The sequence below is a fragment of the Eutrigla gurnardus genome (assembly GCF_963514095.1).
Source record: "Eutrigla gurnardus genome assembly, chromosome: 14".
Lineage (NCBI taxonomy): Eukaryota > Metazoa > Chordata > Actinopteri > Perciformes > Triglidae > Eutrigla > Eutrigla gurnardus.
In genome coordinates, this window is record NC_139937.1 from 1,168,364 (window position 1) to 1,194,205 (window position 25,842).

The following is a 25,842-nucleotide window of genomic DNA, read 5'->3' on the forward strand; positions in this document are numbered from 1 at the left end:
CACCCCGATGTTTCTCCAATTTTTCCCCAGTTAAAAGGGTTTTCCTGGGAGTTTTTCCTCAGTGGATATGAGGGTTTAAGGAAAGAGGATGTTGTTATGATGCTCATGCTATGTAAAGCCCTTTGAGACAAACTGTTTGTAAAAACAGGCTATACAAATAAAATTGCCTTGCCTTGCCTTGCCTAACCCGCTTGGACTGTAATTCATATTCATGCTACTAGTTTGATCATTGACTGACTACATGAATAGTTACACAGAGGAGATTCTTCAAGTCTTACGGTAAAAAAAGCAAAGAGAGATTTTGCAGCAGTAGCACACTTTTACTTTCACATTCTGAACTGGGTTCGTCACTTGAGACCTAATGCAGCGTCTCCATAACACTCCTGTCTAACATCTACAGGTACTTTACAAAGTGATACTAAGCTGTCAAAACAACACATTGACAAGGCAACATTATAACATCATAAAAACATGTCAAATTTCATTTCATGTCATGTCATGTCAAACAAACTTCTCAACTACCATACAGGAAGCTCCAGGCCAGACCCTGCTTAGCTTCTGCGATCCGACAGATCAGGCTACACATGTCTTCTCACAATGTCAATGAGATCCTTAATTCCATTTTGGAACCGGGTTGGTTCATAGTTGACAGTATTGTCAAAGAGTTCAGAAATGTCGCCGTACTGCTGTGCAAATTCATGTTCAGCTGTTGTCTGACTTTCAGCTGTGGAGAATGGGTTTCTCCCAAACATTGACACTTGTGTCAAAGAGGACCCCACTTCTTGCAGGTAAGCGTGTGCAGCTCCTGCAGCCTCTGGCAGACAATCTGCTGGCGCTTTCTTTGGGCATCCACCCAGAGCCAGTTGATCTGGGATGCCCTTGCCTAAAATAAGCAAATCAAAACACAAATCATCAGGGGCTTAGGTTTGGGTAATTACATATCACCATCATGCATATCAATCCACCTCAGTGTGTAACCCTTGGAAGCCCTTGAAAAAAGTTTATTCAAGTGAGCTATGTTATCCCGATTCTTATATTGGAAGCCCAAAAAAGTACCAGAGAAGTCTTCAGTTAAAAAGTAGTAGAATTTACTCAGGTCACAGATAAAGTACATCAGCGCTGGGCTCGGAGTGACAGAGCTCTCGTAGGATCTCTGTCAGGAGTGAGCCCAGCGCTGATGTACTTTATTTGTGACCTGCCTTGTTGTGTTGCATCTTGAGGTAGGTGGTCACCTGCAGTTTGGGGGCGTGCTGGGACAGTTACCGCCAGCAGATGTGATACAATACAGGGATAACGTTTCTACCTCGATTTGATAGACATGATAAAATCATGTCAAAAGGGGGAATGTTACAAATGACTATGTTCTGGGATATTATGTACTCCGTTTCTATACTTGAATGACTTGATGTATGTTTTGAGATATCATGTATTCTGTTTTAGAACTTGAACGCACATAACCTGATGTGTGTGAACATGAAGCCAGATAGTGTGACTCTAGCCTGATAAACAAGAACAAGATGTAACTGCTGAATCCTCTTAATCTGTCAGTTAGGTTTGTTGCATTAGATACACGCCTGATCAACAACACACACACACACACACACACACACACATGTTGCTTATCACATTCTGAGAACATGCGTGGATAGTGGTTGGCCTGTCCACGTCATGGGTAACTGGCCAATTATATTCTGTCAAGCGAAAGTCCAACCTCTGCACGGGGCAGGCCCAGCCCAAGAAGGTAAATGTGAACCATCTACTGAAATCAGGGCTCACTCCTGATAAAGATCCTACGAGAGCTCTGTCACTCCGAGCCCAGCACTGATGTACTTTATCTGTGACCTGAGTAAATTCTACTACTTTTTAACTGAAGACTTCTCTGGTACTTTCTTGGGCTTCCAATATAAGAATCGGGGTAACAGCTGTTAGTAAAAAGATAAAAGTATTCAGTTTACTTTCATGTTCTCATAGATTACTTGGTTATACAGAAAAGTATTTGGCTTCAATGTTCAGTACAAAGAAATAACTTAATCCTTTTAAAATATATGGATCAAAATATTTAAATCAAAAGATTAAGTATACTTGGCTTGTAGTTGTGCTTAGTCTTTTTATAGAGTAGTCTATACATTATTTTTCAGACATTTGCTTCTGGGAGGTAGTACTCCATCATGTTTTACATAGCATCTTGTGGACAACATAGACTAAATCAGACTTCACATCTTTACCAAATATTAGGTCTGTCTGCTCTTCTTGCATTGCCCATAGAAAGAAAGTATTCCTGTAGAAAACCTGTAGCCTAGTTATCTTAGACATGTCCAAATGCAGGCAGTCTTTGAAATTAGGACACACGAAAAGGTGTACATAGGCAATTGCCCATATAGTAGTTACAGACACACTACCTGTATAATCTGTACACCTAATTGTATCTGGTATGTTTATATTGATTACAGTGCATATTTTTACTAGGGATGATATGGAGCAGGAGAGAAGGCACTGCTCCACCTTAAAACAAAAAATCCACTCCCCGCCCCATACAAAATTCTCCCCCTCTGGCAGCCTAGCTCTGGCAGCTCCGTTGTGTGTGAGGGGCAATCGTGCATGCGCTGTATGACAGGTTGATGGCTGAACAGCAGTAGAATGGGCAGAAGCCTATGAGGCATTGTTTTACAATAACTTTTGCATTTTTGGTCCAAACAACTTAAACTTAAACCCAAACCTTAAAAAGGCACATAGCAAGATGTTCCAAGTTGGTCTGACGAACAGATTGAGAGATATACGTTCCACCACACAGACAGACAGGCAGACTGACAGAGACACACACACACATTCACACGCACACACACACACACAAACATTCCTTGAATTAATAGATAGATGGCAAGGCAAGGCATTGATAAATAAGGCCTAGGGATGGCAAACATGATAACCAACCATCTATCAGAGACAGCGCACATTAATCAACATTTCAGGTTTTACATCAATATAAATGTGCCAGAGTTAGCTGCTGAGCTCATTCTCATCCGTAGTCCCTGTGATACATTGCAAGCTCTGCCAGAACAGTTACCCTATGTGAAGCATGACAGCGCAGCTGTCATGATCTGTGTTTTTGTTATGATCTGTGTTTTCTTGGTTTTGATTTTCTGTTTTATTTTGTAATTTTGTCCTCGGTGTGATTTCCTGTCTTGTACTTCCTGGTCCTTGTTGTTTCCGCTGTCTTGACTCCCCCACCCTCTCGTGTTGATTACCCTGCCTGCCCTAATGTGTTTCACCTGTTCCTCGTCAGCTCCCTGCCTCCCTGTGTGTATAGTCTGTGTGTTTCCCCTGTCTCTTGTCGGTTCATTGTGTTGTGTTGTCGCTGTCGTTGTCTTCCCCTGCATGCTGCACCACGTCTTGTCTCTGGATTTTTGTACCACGTCTTTTCTCTGGATTTTTGTACCTCGTCCTGCCTCCCTTGTCCCTTCGTGTTTTGGTTCTTTTTTCGTAAGTGTTTCTTTGACTGTCGTTTTTGCCCTTGAGGTCTTCTTAGTTTGATTCTTTGTTTTAGTTTTAGTTTTGTTTTGTATCTCGTTTATTATTTAAATAAAATCTTTCTTTGAGCTGCATTTGGGTCCTCACCTCCCTTTTTTCGAGTCCTCGTCTTGCCCGGAACCTGACAGAATGAACCGACCAAAAGAGGACCCAGCAGTCAATGGCGATAAAATCATACGCTGGGTTCAGGACTTCTTGACCAATCCTGCTAGCAGGACTCGCCAAATTGCTGCTAGAAAACTTTTTTTTGAAGCCTTAGCCGCAGCTAAGCCACCAGCCCATGTCTCAGCCACAGCCATGCTAGCAGCTCATGCCGCAGTCACAGCCATGCCACCAGACCATGCCTCAGCCACAGCACAGCTTCCCAGCTCCTGCCCGAACCCGTTTTGGGGTACTCGTCGTCGGTTGCCGGCCTCGAGGAGGAGGTGCGGCACGAGGAAGCGAGCCTCCCCGATGCTGCTCACGAGTGCCCAACCCATACATTTACATTTACATTTAGGTCATTTAGCAGACGCTTTTGTCCAAAGCGACTTACAATACCGGTTCTGACGGGGGTCCGTCCGTCACCAGTCCAGTCGGAGGTCCGTTCGTCACCAGTCCAGTCGGAGGCCCGTCTGTCACCAGTTCCAGCGGAGGCCCGCCCGTCCAAGCGACCAGTCCAGGCCGCAGCCACAGCCATGCTACCAGCCCAGGCCTCAGCCACAGCCATGCTACCAGCCCATGCCACAGTTCCAGCCAAGCTACAAGCTCATGCCTCGGTCACAGCCGAGCCACTAGCCCATGTCTCAGCCAGAGGTCTTCAGTCGGCGATCCGGTCGACACCTGCCAGTGGTCTTCAGTCAGCGGCCCGGTCGACACCTGCCAGTGGTCTTCAGTCAGCGGCCCGGTCGACACCTGCCAGTCGTCTTCAGTCGGCGGCCCAGTCGACACCAGTCCAGTCCAGGCGGAGGATCGCCTGTCGCCCGTTCCTGTTCCGACGGGGGACCGTCCAACGCCTGCCCTACGCAGCCTTCAGGAGGTCCTCTCGTCGCCAGTTCCTGTCCCAACGGGGGACCGTCCTATGCCTGCTCCACGCAGCCTTCGGGAGGTCCGCTCGTCACCCTTTCCTGTTCTGACGGGGGACCGTCCTACGCCTGCTCCACGCAGCCTTCAGGAGGTCCGCTCGGTGCCAGTTCCTGTCCCGACGGGGGACCGTCCTACTCCTGCTCCACGCAGCCTTCAGGAGGTCTGCTCGTCGCCAGTTCCTGTCCCGACGGGGGGCCGTCTACGCCTGCTCCACGCAGCCTTCCTGAGCGGCCCTTTTCGGCTTGCTCGCCCTCATGCCCGGCCTCCTGAGCGGCCCCGCCCGCTAGGTCGCCCTCATGCCCGGCCTCCTGAGCGGCCCCGCCCGCTAGGTCGCCCTCATGCCCGGCCTCTTGGGCGGCCCCGCCCGCTGGGTCGCCCTCATGCCCGGCCTTATTATTTAAATAAAATCTTTCTTTGAGCTGCATTTGTTTCCTCACCTCCCTTTTTTCGAGTCCTCGTCTTGCCCGGAACCTGAGAGCAGCAAGGTCTCATATCAACTGCAATATGATGATATGCACCCCAGCCTTGTAAATTCACACAATAATCTGGAGGCATTTGGGCATACCACATTTGAACATTTGAATCAACCCTGTGTTAAAAAAGGGGGATAAAATTAGCAACAGAATATAGCCTATTCACAATGACAAACATACAATGCCTATAAAGGTACATAGCGGGCTTAAAGGGAAATTTAAAAAGTGGTATGGTAACCTTGGATCCTGTGTGCATTCCAGGACTGCACCATCCGGTCAAGTCCAATCTGAGCCACCTGACAGGTAAGCGTGGACACACAATACCGTGTCAAGTTGTCCTCCATGTTGAGTTCCTCCTGGTCTACAAGGTGGATAAGAGCCCTTTTCAGTGGGTAGTTTACCCTGTTATTAACCTCTGGCCACATCCTTTCAACGATATTATTCTGTCATGTCAAAAGAGTAAAAACAAAATGTTCAATTTAATTTCAATAATGACAATTACTATCTGCACCTAATCGTAATCACTGAATAAAAATAAATTTTATATGACAACAAAGATCAAGAACCCAATTAGTTTGGTGATTTTTCATGCATGGGAAGTAGGATTTCCACAGAAGCAGAAGAAGAAGAAGAAGAAAACTGGAGATAACAATAAGGCCGGGACCCTATTGCTTATGCTGCCTGGCCCCTAATAACCATTAACCATTACAAATGAGACATTTTCTTCCTGAAATTTGGCTTTGTATTTTTACATCTATTGTGGCATCAGCTTGACAAATAATGCATGTCTTTGACTGGTGAGGAAATAGCCAGCAGTCTTCCAGAGAAGAACAGTTTACTTGAGTTTATTCAGATCCCTATTAGCTGCAGCAATGAAGCTATTCTTACTGGGGTCTGACCATACCATAGTGCTGACAGAGAAATCAATATTATCAGCTAGCAGCTGAGTAATTAAGGGAAAGAGGACAATAAGCCAACTGACATGTGTGGATGATGTTTGCAGGTATGGCTCCCTTGCTGTGTTATTTCTGTAGCCTGCCAATTTCTCCTGCATGAAAAGAGTCAAGAAAAACTCTCTTCCGTGGTCCACTCGTATTTGGTCCCACATTCCGTGCTGTAGGACAGCACTTCTGCAAAACAGCAATACAAAAGTGTTACAGTTATCAACACTATTTCATATTTGTGTTTACATAAGCATTGTTGAAGCCAATTTTCACTCTTGGTTAATGTAGTGATTTGGTTAATCAATTACTTAGTTACTGACAGCATTGTGTAACTGTCACCATTTTAAAAAAAAATATCAGTTTGTTTCTTCCCAGATAAGGAGTGGTAAAACCACAGCTATGATAAGCCAATGTGTTTTACTTAAAGCAACACCAAGGAACTTTTAACTGGTTATGAACCAGTTTCTGTTTAATACTGATGCTTCTATATGACCTGCAGCAGCAAACGAGAGCATCCGTGAAAAGACTGGTTATTTCTATATAGAGAGAGCAGAACTGGTAATGCCTCTGAGAGAGTGTTGTAATGGTAATGCAACAGAGATTGAACTGAACACGGATATGCATGGAATCAGAGTCAGAGAGATACAATGTCATAACTATTTTCCGATGATTTCATGCTCTTAAGCATAAATAAACAAATCTAAACCTTCGCACAGCCCTGTGGGAAGCTGCTGCATTGAATGCAGTCCAACATTTAACAAGAAAAATATGTTTTACAGCACGCAGCAGCGGCACTTGTGTGCACGCATGAAAATTGTTGTTGGGGCTTTAAAAAATGCCTAACAGTTAAACAATATCTACTGTTTGCAACTACATTATGGAACATAGAGCACAGAAAGTTACCTGTACACCTCTTGATATATTGTCAGGTTGTTTTTCACAGGCATAGTGGAATGGCTGACAATTTTACTGGAGAAACCATCAACAAAAAGGACATGGGTCACCCCAAACATCACCAGTTTTTCGTTCTGATCTATGTGCAGTTTGTGACCCATGTAGCCTACTCGGCACTGTATGGCACTGGATTTAAGTTCCTTGATCTGAGTAATTAGGCAAAAAAAAACAAATAAGAAAAAAAAGTTAGGGCATTTTCACAATGACCTACACTACAAGAATCCTATTAGCGTTTCATAACACCTACCTGATGACGATCTGCATGATATGGCTGGTTAATATGTCTGAGGACACTACTAACGTGCCCCTCTGATGCTCTGATTCCTTTTGAGGACAGGTAGCCAGTCATCATTCTTCTTCCATATGATGGTCCAGTCTGAAATTGAAGATGAACATGCATTCCTTTTTTGTATTCCTATTACAAACCAATTATAATACACACATTATCTTCTTTTGGACAGATTTCTATCCAAAGATTATTGCAAGCATTTAAGGCACATTTCTCGAGGAGTCACATGAGCATGCTGAGGAACATGACCGCCTAGAACGGAGCTCCCAACAGAACAACCCTAAACCTCGAAATATGATAGATAGAGTGTACTCTAAAGTGATAAAAGTGTGATTTAGAACTTTCCTGTGGCACGGTGTAACAAATATAAGTTTTAGATGGCAATGGGGCAAAGTCATCGGCCCCCTAGAATGCTGCAGTCTTTTTTCTGAAGGCCTCAGACAGCTCTCTCCATCTAACCGTGGTGTTCACTCTCACTTCAACAGTCAGGAGCACAGCAAACAAAACTAAATGTCTGAGGTTTAAATAAGGAAAGTCTCCTTCAGAAAGCTGAGTAACAATGTTCAGGTCATGTGAAACTGACCAGGTCAAAGGTGAAAGGAAATTTTCTGAGGTAACCGTGGAGGAAATGTTCTGATTGACTCTGATTCTGTGTGCTCGTTGTGGCCTTCAGTATTATTGAGCTCTCTGCTGCTCCCTCTCTGTTCTCTCATTTGCACTGAGCTTGGTTTTGTCAGCTTATGACGTGGAATAATGCATTCTTCATTTAGGCTTGTGTGATTGCTACAGTGCATGTGTAACCGGATGATATATGGTATCTATTCATTTCGGTTCTTTGGTGTCCTCGTTAGTCTGTTTTGCGACAGGTATGGCGATCGCGGCAGGTGTGACACGCCCCTTTCCGGCACCTGTAGTGCCGCCGTGGCCTCGGCCGCTAATGCGGGGTGGTTTATATACCCCCCAGTTATTTAGTCTCTCTCTCTCTTCTGCTGTGTTGGCAGCTCCGCCGAGCCATCGTATCCCGGCGTCTGTGCAGTGTTCCGCAGGTATGTAGCGCAGTCTCATGACGTGACGAGGTAATAAGATGCTGCGCTGACAATCCTTTGTTGTAGGTTGGCCAGAAGCCAGAAGAGTGGCCCAAGTGGATTCGGAGCTTTGAGAGATTTCGGATTGCATCGGGTCTAGAGCTACAGTCAGAGGAGAACCAGGTGAACACTCTGATCTATTCGATGGGGGATGAAGCGGAAGATATTGTCACTTCACTTCGTATGATGGAGGAGGAAGCAAGCGAGTACATCACTGTCAAGCAGAAGCTAGAGGGACATTTCGTGGTGAGGAGAAATGTTATTTTTGACCGTGCCAAATTCAACCAGAGACAGCAGGAACAAGGGGAGACGGTGGACAGTTTTATCACTTCACTCCACTGCTTGTCAGAGCACTGCGGCTCTGGGCAGCTGCATGACGAAATGGTTCGGGACAGACTGGTTGTAGGCTTGCGCGATAAAAAGCTGTCGGAGCAACTTCAGTTGGACTCGGAGCTGACGCTGGAGAGAGCGGTGACGCGCGCGCGTCAGAGCGAACGAGTGAAAAAGCAACAGGACCTGTTGAAGAGTAACTTCAAGGCAGAGACCACAGACGTGGACGTTGTTCAAACAAAACACAAGTTCGACATAGGCAGAGGAAGACAGCAGAAAATGCAGGTTAGAACAAATGACAAAGGCAGTTATCACACACAGCCAGGTAACCAGACACGGTGCATGTGGTGTGGTAGAACGCCAGCACACAGCAAAAACCAGTGCCCAGCTAGAGATGTAGCATGTAACCAGTGCCAGAAAAAGGGTCACTATGCAAAAGTGTGCAGGTCAGGGGTTCTCAACAAAGTTAACACAGCTGAGTCAGATGAGGAGGGAATCGCTTTCCTAGGCACAGTCAGCTCAGATGGTGAACCCTGGCTAATCAACCTTAATGTGAATGAGCACACAGCAGTATTCAAAATAGATACGGGGGCTGATGTGACAGTGTTATCTGAAGATGAATTTCAGAAGGGGCAGTTTCCAGAGCTATAGAGCGTAAAGATCATGCAGCTCCGCTGGTTCCTGAGTGCACGCTGGCGCGTCTTGCTGCCCCTACTCCCTGGCTGTTTTTATTGTTTTATTGTGTTTAGTAAGCTCACCTGCCTCCTCGTTTAAAAATGTTGTCCGCCAAGTTTCTCTTTTGGTCAGCACTTGCCTGGATTACATTGTCGATATTCCACCGACTAGTGGCTGGTCTTCTCCAGTACTTGGCTGCCGAGCTCCTCCGGCTACGTTCCCACCTGTTTGAGCCTCCACTTGCATTGTTGCGCCCTCGGGATGACACTCTCCTGCCCCGCCGAAGTTACATCCACCGAGGCTCCCGCCGGAACTTCCATATTGACAACTCCAATACAACCAATAAAATCCTTCTGGTCCTCCACCTGTCGTCCACCGAGAAACACCGGCCGTCGCCGGGTTAACCCCAGCTTGCTAGCCAGCCTACCCAGGTCGGCTAGCGCTACTGTCTAGAACGACAACTCCACCGTCAACTTCGGGCTTCTGAACATCCGCTCACTCACGAGCAAAGGCCATCTCGTCCAGGATTACCTCACCGACCGCAAGTTCGACTTTTTAGTTTGACAGAGACGTGGCAGCAGCCTAATGACTTTTCACAACTTAACGACGCTACCCCTCCTGGGTTTGTTTACATCTCGCAACCCCGTGGCTCAGGTCGCGGCGGAGGTCTCGCGATAATTCACCGCGCAAAGTGGAAAGTGATTCCCGTCTCTGTCCCCGCATCCAGCTCTTTTGAGTGCATTGCCTGTAAACTATCTGGTCCTACTCCCACCATTGTGGCCACTGTTTACCGTCCACCTAGGCCCCACTCTGAGTTTTTAAATGATATTTCTGCTCTACTCGCCCATCTCTCCACTCTTTCCCCTAATGTGATTCTGCTGGGCGATTTCAATATCCACCTGGACAACACTTCTCTCCCCCTCACTTGTGACTTCTCATCCTGCCTTGAGAGCTCCGGTTACCACATCTTCACTGACTTCCCTACCCATATTAAAGGACATACACTGGACTTAGTATGTTGCTCTGGTCTCACTCCCTCCAACTGCACAGCTGATCAACTCCCCATCACTGACCACTTCCTCCTTTCATTTAATGTCACACTCCGCCTCTCCATGACCAAGCCACCACGTCTCATCTCATTCCGTAATATCAAGGTCATAAATCCTCACACCCTCTCCTCCACCATCGCATCTATACCGGACCCGGACTACTCTTCCTCCCCTGATGAACTGGTTCTCCATTACAATAACTCGCTCACTACCATTCTCAACTCCCTCGCTCCTCTTAAAACTTGGTCTGTCTCATTTTCCCATTCTGCCCCTTGGTTCACCCCTGAACTCCGCTCCATCAAGTCCAAAGGACGTCAACTTGAGCGTCTCCATAAAAAGACTGGTCTTACTGTCCACCATGACATGTACAAAAATCATCTCTTACAGTATAAGGTCTCTATCGCTTCAGCCAAATCCACTTATTATTCCGGTCTCATCTGTTCCAACCATGGCAACTCCAAGGCACTCTTTTCACTCCTCAACAAAATCCTTCAACCCCCAGATCTCCTACCCCCCCACCTGTACTCTTCGGAAACGTGTGACTCCCTCCTTCTGTTTTTTAATCAGAAAATCGAAAAAATCCACCAGCACCTGAGCCCCACTCCCTCACCTCCCCCCTCCTTTGAACCTCTCCCCTACAGTCTGCCATTTTCCTCTTTCCATCTCCCTGATCCCTCTGCTATCTCTGATCTCATCTGTAAATCCAAACCATCCACATGCCAGTTAGATCCCCTCCCTACTGCCCTGGTCATATCCTGCCTCCCCTCACTGCTCCCTCTCATTGCTGCTATCATCCACTCCTCTCTCACTACTGGTTCTGTTCCCTCACCCTTCAAAACTGCTGCTGTCTCCCCAATCCATCGGCATCACTGGCATCCCCCTCGATTGGTTCCACTCCTATCTCTCAGACCGCACTGAGTTCATCCAACTCAAATCCTTCTGTTCCCAACCCTCCCCTGTCTCCTCTGGTGTTCCCCAGGGCTCTGTCCTGGGTCCCCTCCTTTTCATTACTTACCTCCTTCCCCTTGGCCTTATTTTCCGTAAATTTAATATTCTTTTTCACTGCTTCGCGGATGACACCCAGCTCTACCTCTCCACCAAACCCAACTCCATCCTCCCTCCCTCCTCCCTGACAGATTGCCTTTCGGAAATTCAAACATGGTTCACCTCAAACTTCCTCAAACTTAACAGTGATAAAACAGAAATCTTTCTTGTTGGTACTAAATCCACTCTATCCAAAGTTGACAGTTTTTCCCTCTCAATTGACAGTTCCATAGTTTCCCCCTCCCCCCAGGTGAAGAGTCTGGGTGTCATCCTCGATGGCTCACTCTCCTTCAAATCCCATATCAACATCACCACCCGCACTGCCTACTTCCATCTTCGTAATATAAATCGCCTCCGTCCCTCCGTCCCTCCCTCACCCCCCACACCACCTCTATTCTTGTACATAGCCTTGTCACCTCCCGTATCGATTATTGTAACTCTCTCCTCTTTGGTCTCCCCCAGAAATCCCTCCATAAGCTCCAACTGGTCCAGAACTCAGCTGCCCGTATCATCTCCCAAACCCCCTCTTTTCACCACATCACCCCCATCCTACAGCAACTCCACTGGCTTCCAATTATCTTCTGTATTAACTTCAAAATTCTCCTTCATACCTTTAAAGCCATTCACAACCTCGCCCCTCCCTATCTGTCTGACCTCCTTCACACGGCCACCTCCACCCGCTCCCTCAGATCCTCCTCTTCCATCCAACTCACTGTCCCCTCTGCCCGGCTCATCACCATGGGGAGCAGAGCTTTCAGCCGCTCTGCTCCCAAACTCTGGAACTCACTCCCATCGGACATCCGAAATATTGACTCCCTCCCTCAGTGCAAATCCTCTCTCAAAACCCACCTTTTCAGGACAGCATTCTCATTGTAGTTTTCATGATGTTTTTACTTGCACTTTTAATGGTTTTGTTATTTGTTTGCTCTTGTTTTAAATTGTAAAGTGTCCTTGAGTGACCTGAAAGGCGCTTCTAAATAAAATGTATTATTATTATTATTATTATTATTGCCGAAGCCAGGCAAGGATGAGGTGCGCATCTGCGTTGATCTGACGAAATTGAATGAGTCAGTCAAGAGGGAGAGACACATGCTCCCGTCAGTCGAACACACACTTGGACAGCTAGAGGGCGCCAAAGAATTTTCAAAAATCGATGCTAACTCAGGGTTTTGGCAAATTCCCCTTTCCAAGGAGTCCGCCCTCCTCACAACATTCCTCACTCCCTTTGGGAGGTTTTGCTTTAACCGCCTCTGCTTTGGAATATCTTCTGCACCGGAACACTATCAGAAAAGAATGTCCCAGATACTGGAGGGACTTGATGGCGTCCTGTGCCAAATGGACGACGTGCTTGTGTACGGAGACACACAGGCCCAGCACGACACACGACTGCTGGCGGTGTTGGGGAGGCTGTCAGGCATCACACTGAGAGGTGAGAAATGTGAATTCTCAAAGAGCCAAGTTAAATTTCTCGGACAGATCATTGACGCAGCCGGGTAAAAGCAGATCCTAACAAAGTGAGAGCAGTGACAGACATGGAGGAGCCGGACGACGTGAGCGGAGTGAGACGATTCCTTGGAATGGTGAATCACCTGGGAAAGTACTTACCCATCTAGCGGAAAAAGACACAGCCACTCCGGAGCCTGTTGAAGAAGCAAAACATGTTTCAGTGGGGGCCTAACCCTGACGCGTCATCGTTTGGACTAGGAGCTGTGCTACTCCAGAGACAGGAGGAGGGCCACCTCAAGCCAGTCGCATATAGCTCCAGAGCACTCACAGACACCGAGAAAAGGTACGCTCAGATTGAGAAAGAGGCCTTAGCAATCACATGGGCGTGCGAGCATTTCTCAGACTTTCTGGAGGGCATCAGGTTCCACGTGGAAATGGACCACAAGCCTCTGGTTCCATTACTAGATTCAAAGAGCCTGGATGAGCTCCCCCCACGCATTCAAAGACTCAAGAAGTTGGCCACAGCAGATGTGCTATCAAGGGCGCCGTTGAGAGACAGAGGGCAGCCGGAGCAGGAGGAGGAAGTCAACCTGTATGTCAACATGGTCATATCAACCCTCCCAGCTACAGAAAAGAGGCTACAAGAAATAAGGGAACACCAAGAACGTGATGAAATACTGAGCCAAGTGAAAAGGTACTGTAATGAGGGCTGGCCAGACAAATCCACAATAGACAAAGCTTACCTACCATACACACAGGTCCAGGAAGAACTATCAGTGGAGAACGGCTTACTACTAAAAGGAAGTAGGCTAGTTATTCCCAAGCCACTACAGACAGACATACTTCAGAAACTGCACGCAGGACACCGAGGCATAGTAAAGTGTCGTGAAAGAGCCAAACAATCTGTCTGGTGGCCGGGACTGTGTACACAGCTTCAGAAAGTGGTTGAGGGCTGCGACACATGTGCAAAAGAAAGAGTCAACCCCAGAGAGCCACTGCTTCCTACAAAGTTCCCTGACAGACCATGGGCAAAGGTGGGTGCTGATTTGTTTCAGTGGAATGATAACCAGTACCTATTGGAGATAGATTATTTTTCCCGCTTCATTGAAGTAGCTAAACTGACATCAACAACCTCAGTAGCAGTAGTGGAACATTGCAAGTCCATCTTCGCCAGGCATGGCATACCGTCTGAGGTCATGACAGACAATGGACCCCAGTTTGCGTCTGAATACTTCACTAGGTTCGCCACACAGTGGGGGTTCACACACACAACAACGTTCAGCCCCAGATACGCTCAGAGCAATGGAGAGGCGGAACGCGCTGTGCGTACAGTAAAAGGCCTCCTCCAGAAAGAAAAAGACCCTTATTTAGCCCTCATGGCTTACAGAGCCACCCCACTCGCCAATGGATACAGTCCAGCACAGCTGTCAATGGGCCGGCAGCTCAGAACAACAGTTCCGGTCACTCTGTCATCACTGAACCCTGGCTGGACTGACATAACCAAACTCAGAAAGGAGGAGCAGAAGAAGCGACAGAGATTGAGTTGGAACTTTAACAAAAGACACAGAGCTCAACATCTCACAAGTCTGACAGGAGGCGACCATGTCTGGGTAAAGGATACGAAGGAGAAGGGGACAGTGATAAGACAGGCGGAAGCACCAAGGTCATACGTCATAGACACTCCCAGAGGGATCCTGCGCCGCAATCAAAATCACCTCGTCACTACTCCAGTGGCGCCAGCAGCGCAGACCATCCTTCCAGAGCCGGAGCAACCCACTGGTCAGCCAGTGAGTTCAGATCAAACAGAACAGGGCCCAGTTCAGCCAGGCAGTCCTGAGCATCCGGCACGCTACCCTGCAAGAGAGAGAAAACCCCCAGGGTACCTGAAGGACTTTGTGGTTAAATAGCAGGTACCCCTGGTAAGACTGGGTGGTTTCTACGGGGCAGAATAAACCCCCACACTCATACCCCTTTTCCACCGAGGCATTTTGAGGGCCGGTTCGGAGCCGGTGCCCAATCGCGAACCAGTTCTTCCTGTTTCCACAGACAAAGAGCCGGCTCTCGGCCTGGAAAACTGGTTCCCGAGCGGCCCCAACTCTTTGCTGGGCTGGAACCGGGCCCGGCTTACGTAAGGGGCTGGGGGCGGGGTTAACGCTCGAGGCAACGGGGGAAAATACGCCGCTGCGGAGTTTTACTAACGTTACTGTTCCCGGTAAGTTTCACTTTTAAAATGTTTCACCTCGTTGCAAACTGACGACACATTTCTGTTTAGTTTACCAAGCTAGTGATTACGTTCGTAACAGCAGCAACTAGTGGCTTTGCTTCCTCGGGTAATGTAAGCTGACCGGCTAGCTAGCTAGCTAGCCAGCTAGCGTGATATTGCTAACAACAACGTTAGCATGCCACTTTCTGACTGCCGTTAACTAAACGTTACCAACTACCAACGTGACTTAACATCTGTGTTTGCAGCGTCGTGGACACGTTTGTGATTAAACCGCTGTTCTCTGGTTTGTGTTTGTAGAGCTGTCGGACATCGGCGATACTGAACGGAGGTCCAACCTGCAGATGAACAAACATCAAACTATCTATCTATCTATTGATCACACACTGTTCTACACTTTAAAAAATGTTGTGATTTTAGTATTTTGTGTATTTTATTGTTATTGTATTATTTACCAAAATAAACACTTTTTCTGAAGAGACATGTCTGCTATGCTTGAAATTAGCGCTGCGGGGAAACCTCAGACGTATACAGTGACGTAATGACGTGGTTCTCTGGGCTCTCTAGCCAGTGGAAACGCAAACAGGTTCTCGGACGGTTCGCAAGTTGAACCAACTGCGAACCAGCACGGCACCGGCCCGGCTCTTGAACTAGGTTCGCGTTGGTGGAAAAGGGGTATCAGTAGGACGTTTGGGCAGTCCACCCCACCTTCTTAGTTCAGTTTTGCCAGTCAATGTTCATATGCTTATTGTTCATGAAACATAGTCTGTTTAATAATTTTACAGGAATGTTCGAGACTGGGCACAGTTAACCTTTTCAACATCTGTTACAGTACAGAGGTGTTAGTGTCTTTTGTTAGTCAGATATCAGTACAACTGATCTTAGAAAGGGGGATGTAGTGTTAGTGGATTTATAGGACACAGGTTGTGATGTTGCCTCCTGGTGGTTAGGAGTAGGGGGCTGTAAACGGGTACTTCAATAAAGTCATGCTTCAAGAATACATGCTGGAAACCTCTCTCCATACTTATTAACAAAGTGAGAACTACCTAACTCTACAGTGTGCCCTGCCTTGCCTCCAAACTCTTGCCTCTAATGCCTGGCCTCTGCTTTATTAGCCTTGCTCTGTGTATTTAGCCTCTGTTTTATTAGCCTTGCTCTGTGTAGTTAGCCTCTTGTTTTATTAGCCTCGCTTTGTTTAATTAGCGTTGCTCTGTTTAGTCGTGAAGCTACTGGAGTTCAATCATGTCCATTCAGATCAGACCGTGAGTTGTCAGTGGGAGGTAAAGGGAAAGTATTGCAGCAGTGACTTCTGCTGGAGCTAGCTGTTTATCGCCCCCCCCCCCCCCCCCCTTTCCTCTTACCTGGACCGCTACGGATGGGTGTAAGTGGAACACCATATTTTGTCTGACATTAAAGAAAAGAACTATATAAATGTTTTAGAGCTAACATAATAAAAATTGTTTACTGCGAGAAATAAAGATTGTTAACTTATACCTCATACGTGCCTGTATTCATTTGTGTGCGGACCTGTGTATGGGATGTTTTCAGGAAACCCTCTCTGAGATATTAAAGTTAAAGGAGTATACTCTTTAGGTGAAAGTCCTAAGGTGGCGTTGTCGGTGTTATATAGATTCTCTAGATCTGTTGCTCACAGTTAGACGGGGCCAAGTGCACGCCGCGGCGGCGATGGGCCACACATGGATCTGTGAGGAACACATCAGTAACAAGAGAAAGCACTCGTTTTTCTGGTATGCAGCCTTTCTATTAATTGGTGGTGCACACCATTTTTTTTTACATGTAAAAACGCCAATGGTCACTACCTGCATGTACACTGCGGTTATCAATCATACAAATATAATGGAAAATGCTGTTGCTTACCTCATTAATTGCTCTAGCAATCTCGCTCTCCAGTTTGGAGTCCTGCACCCACTCTCTGCCTATACCGTTTTTTTATTATTTTCTTCTAGGTCAGCATGGCTAGCCTGTATATCACTGATGCGGCCAACGTTGCAGTTTTTCCAATTGAGAGTGGGTGTTTCAGCTCCCTGGACCTGTGTGACCATGGTCATTATGAAGTTCATGGAGAAGTTGAGGACACTCTAGGGACCCAGACAGCCCCAGCCCCAGCTCCAACGCGGCAATTTGCCTTTCGCAGTATTCAGCCTGTGACTACTGCAAACATGAGCATGCTGTCGAGATCAGTGAGCACGCCTCGGTCATTTCAAAGGTAGGGAGGCATTGTTGTCATAAATTAATGTGCTTATTAAAATGTTAATAGTGCTCAAGTTTACTAATTTACAATCTCTCCTCCATACTGGATGTAAGCGACTTCTAAAACACAAGGTACAGAGCCTTGTGCTTTAAAGTTGTTAAGAAATACCTAATGTACAATCAATATCCACATAGCTTCAGATTCTCAAGAATAATCAGATGAGGTACTCAGAGTCTGTCATAGAGTTCAATATTACAGTTTTTGCAAATTGCTTACACACTTTTTGCAAAGTTTGGCTCACTTTGTCAAAACTATACACACAAGTAATATAAGACACAACACTTGTTGTAAAACACCTCACAGCTCTGTCAAGATGAAACTCTGAAATCAAAACCTTACAATCCTTTGTAAAAATGTCATTCTAGCAACAAAATGATACACACGTGCCATTTTGATTCACTTTCAAATCAACAGCAACACACTGATGAACTTTACACAAGACACTTCAGTCTTTGTTATTTTTAGTGCTATTCTCCCAAACAATTCTGTGGTATATGATAGATAATTCTATCATATACCTTCCAGCACCATGCTGAGAAGAATTCTTCAATTGGGTTCAAAAATGGGGAGTAAGGGGGAGGCATACTGTAACACTATGTATAACACTGTGAAATTGTCATGGTGTGTGAACCTGAGCAGCCCATTGTGAACTACAGTGTAACATTATCCCATATGACAACAACCCCGGCTGCTCAGGTCTGTCCTGTACAACTACATGATATTCCACAACTACCTCTTCCTCTGGGTCTCACTGCCTCTGTTTGTCAAAAACATGAAGCCAGTTGGCAAAAACGTGTTACCTGAGCAGGCTGAGCTCTATTTGCCGTGCTACAGGTCAGACTGATTGGTGTTGAGTTTTCTGTGTTAGTGTTTTCAGGTGTGTGCAGAAGTATTTCCAATTACCAGATGTGTTTTTACATTTTAAATACATGTGTCTTTCCAATGATAACAAGGTATTGTCACTATGTGTTTGAGGTATTGTGACATAGAAGTTTTGGTTTTGCAGCTTTGATCTAAGCATTCGCTTTTTGAGTGTAAGCACTTGGCAAAAACTATAAGCACTAGCTATTGGATGTAAAACTCCCTATTTATGAGAGAAGGTGGAGTAGTGACAGACACTAGCGGCGCCAGGATTTTGATTGTGGGTGGGCCACAAGAAAAGTGGATGGGCCAATTAAAATAAGCCAAAAAAAAAAAAAAAAAAACGGGGTCTGTTCTGTCTGAAGGTGCGTGTCCACAGGCAGCGGTTTTTCCCCGCGTCCCATTCATTGTCTATGTGAAAAGCCGTGCAATGCATTCTGGTAGCGTTGCGGCGAATGTCGAGAGACGGCGCGCGAGTTGGCCGCTCCTCATTTGCCTAAAGTTGAGATCGAATCTACTTTATGCTAATCAGAGGCGCCGGGCTCGACTCGCCTCCTCGGGAACGCTCGCGAACGCTCGCAAAAATCTGTTGTTTAAAGGACAGCGCCTGTCAATCATCCTCTAGTGGCAGCCCACCAAGCGTGCGATACTGGGAAGCGGCGCGTCCACACGCGTTTAAAATCGCCCCTGTGGACACGCACCTTCATTTCTCATCTCAAAGCTTGCGCGCCAAAGTCATTCATTTTATTGGATCACTTGCTGGTGACGATGCAGCCTGTGGGCGGGCTTAGTAGTCCACACGGGGTAGAAGATTGGCTGAGAAGCCTTCACTCAAAGCTTTCCTCAGGCTGCTTATTGGATGAACAGCTAGAAAGAAAATCACTCACTAATCAGTAGGCATGAGTCAAAATGGGCGGGCCCAGGCCTAAAATGGGTGGGCCCAGGCCCACCAGGCCCAATAGTAGCGCCGCGCCTGGTGACAGATGATCTGAGTATGCTGCAGGTGTGTTCAATTGTGATGTGCCTCAAGTGTGTGTTGAACTAATATTCAGGTCAGCATGCGTGGTGCATTCAGTTTTACATGGGCTCACACTTTGGTCTGTTTGGAGAACTGAATCACTGTAGTGTAGACTGCATGTTGTTATGTGGTAGCTTGGTTTGCTTCACTGTTGTTCATGTATTACAGGTCCATTCATGTGTCAGAAGTAATGGAGGGGACGCTTGTATCAACAAGGGTGGTTATAGTGAGATTTAATGAAGCAGAGGCAAGTGTATCTGCCATGCTGGAGAAACTGAAGGTGGCCATGGGAGATGATGACGACTACATCCTTACCGACACACTCGGCAATGAAATTGTTGAGTCAGAAGGGACAACTGGTGAAAAAAATATTTTTTAATTTAATTTTAATACTACATACTGTATAAATGCCAATGGTCTGAAAGTATTGACAGTATAACAGTGTTTACTATTGTTAAATTCTCCCTTTGTGTCTTTACTCTCATGCAGTATGCATTTCTCTCATGAAGGGTCTTTGTACTAGAGGCAACAGGCCTGAAAAATCTATGCCATTGAGAGTACCGCATTCCGGCAATGGCGTCGTCAACGATCAAGTAGCAGGTATTGTTTAGATAACAAAACATTTTTTTCCCCAACTCCTCATAGCAGGTCCTGGGTTTGAATCCTGGCTGGGGCAGGACCTTTCCATGTGGAGTCTGCACATTCTCCCCGTGCCTGTGTGGATTTCCTCCAGGAGCTCTGGTTTCCCCCACTACTAAAAACATGAACATTTAAGGGATATTCCGGCGTACGTTTAACCCATGGTCTAACACACCGTCACACCGAGTAAGACCCCTCCTCAAGGGATCAAGTCTGCCAACCACTAGCTTCTCTAGTTGTAGCAACTTCAGCAAAGACCACACGATAGCAAAACACTGCAGTCTATTTCTCCACGAGCTCAAAAAGCCTATCATAGCCACAAATAATGCTCAGCGCAGCACCAAACTTCAGCAAATAGGATCTCAGAACGTACACATACACGCGGATAGCTCGAATTGCGTACAGATGAAAGACAAAGTCATGACGCCACGTTGCAAAGAAAGCCGGTAGTCGCTCGTACGAGGCCGCCATTGTACACAAATGCATGTTTATGCAACTTTGCTTGCAGTTGAAGAGTTGTGTAAATATGTGAGCGGCAGCAGGCAGCGCCACTCTCATCAGCCATGTAACCTCTCTTGTTCCGCAAAGCCAGGATGCGTTGTAAAAAGAGACACCGTTGCTGCATTACGCCGCAAAGCAAAGTTCTATTTAAATGGTGTGATCTCATCATATTTTTGACTCTCCTTTGTGCAATTACGCTGGTGTAAAAAGGCCTTTTAAAGGCGGCTAGTCTGATTTAATAACAGGTGAGTCAATGGAAAGGAAAATGGTCTCTCGTCTGCAGAAATTATGAGTAATGCTGTGGTTTCCACCAGCTCATCACAGTGAACTTTTTCAGGGCACCTTCTAAGAGACTTTAATCGTTTTACACCTAGATTCCACTGTAATCACGGAGAAAAGAGCCCTTGATATGCCACGATTGCACGTTTTTAACTTTGTTTTGCAGCGTAACGACACAACGGTGTCTCCTTTTACAAAAGCATCCGGCTTTGCGGAACCAGTGATACCGATGTCATTGTTGCTGGTAGTGACATATTAAATAATCATGTGGCTCTGCTAAATTGATGACTCCCGATGATGCCCGTAGGTGTGAGTGTGAATGGTCTGTCTCTACATGTCAGCCCTGTGATAGACTGGCGTCCTGTCTTGCGTGTACCCTGCCTTCGCCCAATGTCAGCTGGGATCAGCTCCAGCCCCCCAGCGACCCTGAATACAGGATAAGTGGTAGGATGGATGTTTTCTCTGGTCTCTAAACATATACACTTGGCCTCCCTGATCCTGCCAACTCCCACAATGAGGAAAACAAGCGACTCCTGCATGGTCTCTGCAGCCCACCCACTGGTACAACGGCTCTCTTACAGGGCGTACCCACCAAACGCGATGAACGCGATTTAATCGCGCGACAAATGAAATCGCGTCGCGCTAGACGCTCCAGTTTTGACGCCGGTCCAATATGCCAAAAAACGCCTCATCGCGGCATCGCGGCATCGCGGCATCGCGGCATCGCGTCGCGCGACGAGCCCGCCCAAACAACAACATTTCTTCCGCCATTTCATTCTCTCGTCGATCATGGCTGAGATAACCACCATCGCTGCACTGTATCTACTCTGGAGAAGTTCCCAGCTTCGTCTGCGGGCTAGGCGCCGACGTCGGTTCTGGGTGCATGCTACCCTACGGAGGCGGCGTGAGCTCGGCGAGTTCCACCGTCTCCTGCAGGAGCTGCGCCTGGACGACGGCTGGTTCCAGCGGTACTTCAGGCTGACTGTTGCCCAGTTTGAAGACCTGCTAACCAGGGTTGGTGCCAGGATCTCCCGCCTGGATACCAACTATCGGCGCTCCATTCCAGCTGCGGAGCTATCAGTGTCTCCTCCATCTTCTTCACTGGAGCGGCAAGCCGGCAAAAAGCGAGGGAACACCAGGACGTCCGTACGTCAGCACGTCGGTGACGATCTCAACGCTGATAGGCTGTCGCGGCGCGTCTTCACGCGAATTCGCCGCAAAAGTTCAATTATTTCAACTCGAGCGATGGCGCGATGGCGCGATGAAGCGATGAAGCGATGAAGCGATGAAGCGATGAAGCGATGAAGCGATTTTTCGCGTCCATCGCGTCCATCGCGCCGCGCTATCGCGTCCATCGCGTCGCCCGGCGCGATGAAGCGTCTAATCGCGTCTTTGCATTGACTTTACATGTAATCTTGTCGCGCGATGAAGTTTCATCGCGTTTGGTGGGTACGCCCTGTTACAGGCTGTTCAGATTCAGCTCCTGTTACGTAATGAAAGGAGTCATTTGCATAGGCCGAACTGTGTCCTGCGGTGAGATAGCAGTGAGATAGCGGTGTTTCACAATGTCATCGCTCAGAGCTAGACACACAAATTGCTCTGTTGCTGGTTGTACAAATCAACATAAGTGCTTATATTCTGTACCAGCTGCAGAAGAACAGAAGAGACAAGAGAGAGAATTCATTAGCATTTAAAGGTGCAGCATCAGTGTTGGTCATCTTACTTTCAAAAAGTAATTAGTTACAGTTTCAAATTACTTCTCCTAAAAAGTAATTGAGTTAGTAACTCAGTTAGCACATTGTGAAAGTAATTAGTTACTCAGCAGTAAGTAACTGACGTTATTTTTTAAGTTCTATAAAGATGTTTATATTAACTGATTGAAGAATAAAAAATAAAATATATATATATATATTAGAACATCTGGTATTATTTGAACTATATATATATATATTATATATATTAGAACATTTGGTATTATTTGAATTAAGTAGTGCAAATCTCTGTAACTGTATATTAGGCTTACTGCACAATAAAAAGAACACTATCCTACTCATACATATTCCGCGGGGAAACCTCAGATGTATACAGTGACGTAATGACGTGGCTCTCTGGGCTCTAGCCTGTGGAAATGCAAACAGGTTCTCAGAAGGTTCACAAGTTGAACACACTGCAAACCAGTGTAACAGAGTTTTGGTGTTGATTCCACTTCCACAGTGACAGCCAATCATATTTGTCTTTATTCATGTATCACGGACGCTCACTGGTTAGCAGCGCTCTCCTCAGCACATAAATATGGGCTGTGACGTAAACACGGTGCCAGTATGCGAGGATTGAGCCCATGGTAGGTTTGTTACACGAAGCACAGCGTTATAGCCTACTAATACTGTGTAAACAATGTAATGTGATAATGCAGTTATCATGATATTATGTTCAGGAAGCTGGCGACAGTTTTACATGTAACTAAATGTGTTACAGGGGGTTTAATGTTTATAACTAGCGACCTTAGGTCGAAGGCTAAGCTAACTTGCTAATTTTCCTCCATAAAGCTGTGCCGAACGAGTGCTGTGCTTGACCGTGAGCTGTCATTTCTGTATCATTGTCCAGGTAGGCTACATGTGTTTTTGTTTATATATTTATTTTGAATTAATGATGTACACGAATAAGGCCAGTATGCGAGGATTGAGCCCATGCTGTGCCGAACGAGTGCTGTGCTTGACCGTGAGCTGTCATTTCTGTATCATTGTCCAGGCAATAAAAGTTCGGTCCTGAAGCTACGAGAGTGTCGGTCCTTCTTGCAACTAAACAACACAACGCAGACAACTGTTACACCAGCATGGGCACCACCACCCAGGTTCTTGAACTAGGTTTGCGTTGGTGGAAAAGGGGTAAAAGTGTCACTCCACTCAATGAAAACGAAGGTTGTGCAACAAACTGGCAACCCATTGTGGACGCATGTACTTCGAGCAACAGCTGTGTTGTGATGTGAATGCAATTGAAGGGGGCAGTGCGAGTGCGACATTTAGTGGCTGGATGATATCAATGTTGTCAATAGCTCCTTTAACATTTTTTTATTTATATAGGTAAAATGGCAGATTTATATGGGATTTGCAATCCCACATTTTTGACTAAATAAGGCAAAAATAACAAAATGTCAGCATGTCATCATTTTGACTTTGTGTTTTACGTTGGTAGCATTAATAGACGTTGAACATTGAACGCATCGAAGCAGAGCAAGACCGCGTATGTGTGTGCGGTATCACGTGGTTCACAACGCATCTTCCTCCGGACCGGTTGAAACCGACAGGAAGCTGCCGGAGCCTCTGCTGCTGACCTGCAGGGAGAAACACTCCATTCAGCCAGCTCACAGTGAGAGTTTCACACACACACAGTCCAGTCCAGTATGTCCTCCATCTGTGTGCTGAGGACTCGCTGCTTCCTCCGGCAGGTCCTCCCCGGCCTGCCCGCCATGCACAAACACTACAGCCTGGACGTCTCCGCTCCGCTGCTGCGGACGCAAGGCTACATAGACGGCCGCTGGGTCCCCGCAGCCTCGGTGTTCCCCGTACTGGACCCGGCCACCGGGAAAGAGATAGCCCAGGTGTCAGACTGCGGTCCGGCTGAGGCCAAGCAGGCTGTGGACGCGGCGTATAAGGCGTTTTATTCATGGAAGCAGTACAGTGCTAAGGTATGTTCGCAACTCTCATAGTAACCGTACTCCATTCGAAAAAGTATCAATATGTAGCTCACCCGTCTAAAAGGCACAACAACCTTGCAAGGTGTAGTATTTCCTCAACACATATGAACTAGACGTTAATTCGGCTCGCGCATTATTCATCAGAATTATTTAAATAAAACCCCACGTTTCAAATATGATCAGCTATCAGCTTTACCAAAAAACATGACGAACGAATTACAGAGGTTTAAGTGACGAGTCTCTCAACGATTCAGGAAAACGTGCTAGTTACGTTCACAAAACACGATATTAGCCAATTAAATACACCTAACCACATTAAACTGCGATATATTTGAATTTAGTTCCGCTGAATGCATTCGTTCGTCTACGGAGCCCGGGAGTGGCCAAAGGCAGAGAGAAAAAGTACATATATTTGGTGGTACATTTACACATGCAGGGTTTAATCCTTGGCCTGAATTTAGTTAAATGGTTCCCATGTTTTGGTGAAATGGTGCACACCAGATGAGAGGCAGCTGCTTGACTATGCTATCAAGACTCAATGCTTAATAGTCATTCTTCTATGCACTGTCGTCTTAACTCACCAATAGGTATGAACATGTATGAATTATTTTTAACTTGTAACTCTGACTCCGTCGGTCTTTCAGTTCAGTTAGAAGAGCTGCAGGTAGATGTGATGAGCAGCACCATGTGCTCTAGATGGTTGAGCTTCAAAATTGTCATCAGCCATGGTTGTCAGGACCAATCCTAGTGTCCCCCTTAAAGGCTTAAACCCTGCACTCTCAGGAACTTAACTGACATCACCTGGTAGATGGTTGAGTGTGAGAGGCTGTGAAGGTCTGAAATTGTAGAAATATAATGGGACAGGTAACCTGGTTTCACGACACAGCGCTATGAACTCTGGGTAATTGAATCAGGCAAAGGACTTTGAGATTGGACCTCAGTCTTTCATTGACCATCCAATAATAATGGCTTCTTTCTGGTACCACCTCATCCCCAAGTGTGCCTGGACACAAAATTTGGTACATTCCTGACATACATGACCATGTTCACCTGACTGTGATGGGGCTGCACTGCTGTAGTTGGTGAAAGTCTAGTCCAGAGACTGCAGAATGACCACATACCTGCTGCCTTCAGCTGTCAAGTCCCCAGTGTGAAGAAAGCTTGTGTTGATATTTACATGTAGAGCACAAACTGTCCTAGGCCTGCTTAGTGATTAGAGCAAAAAATACTAAAGAGTACTAAGAGATCTCAGAGCTTACCGACTGTCTGGGTTTCTTGTAGAGGAAACCCGATTTGAATTATTTTCAGTGTGTCAAAAGAAAGTGTGTAGAATAATGAATGAAACCGCTCAGTATTTGTGATTCATATTGATTTCACAGCTGCATGGTGGTGTAGTGGGTAGCACTGAAGCCTCACAGCAAGAGGGTCCCGGGTTCAATTCGGATTCGTGTCCCTTCTGTGTGGAGTTTAAATAT

At 46.4% G+C, this 25,842-nt stretch overlaps 1 protein-coding gene and 1 pseudogene across 2 annotated transcripts in view; one reads left to right on the forward strand and one right to left on the reverse strand.

Annotated features, from left to right (window-relative positions):
* Positions 1–390: 390 nt before the first annotated feature.
* LOC311024832 lies at positions 391–17,906 on the reverse strand (annotated as a pseudogene). Its single transcript, XR_014599316.1, has 7 exons — positions 17,894–17,906; positions 16,982–17,040; positions 7,208–7,340; positions 6,914–7,110; positions 6,049–6,196; positions 5,305–5,509; positions 391–883 (listed from the first exon to the last, which is right to left on the reverse strand). The product of XR_014599316.1 is annotated as an uncharacterized misc_RNA (transcript).
* A 6,074-nt stretch (positions 17,907–23,980) lies between these two features.
* aldh5a1 (aldehyde dehydrogenase 5 family, member A1 (succinate-semialdehyde dehydrogenase)) overlaps positions 23,981–25,842 on the forward strand; it is a 52,718-nt gene continuing 50,856 nt past the window's right edge. Inside the window, exon 1 of the mRNA XM_084026553.1 lies at positions 23,981–24,358. Coding sequence (XP_083882679.1) covers positions 24,074–24,358 — 285 coding nt within the window. The 5' untranslated portion in view covers positions 23,981–24,073. The remainder of the gene's footprint in view (positions 24,359–25,842) is intronic.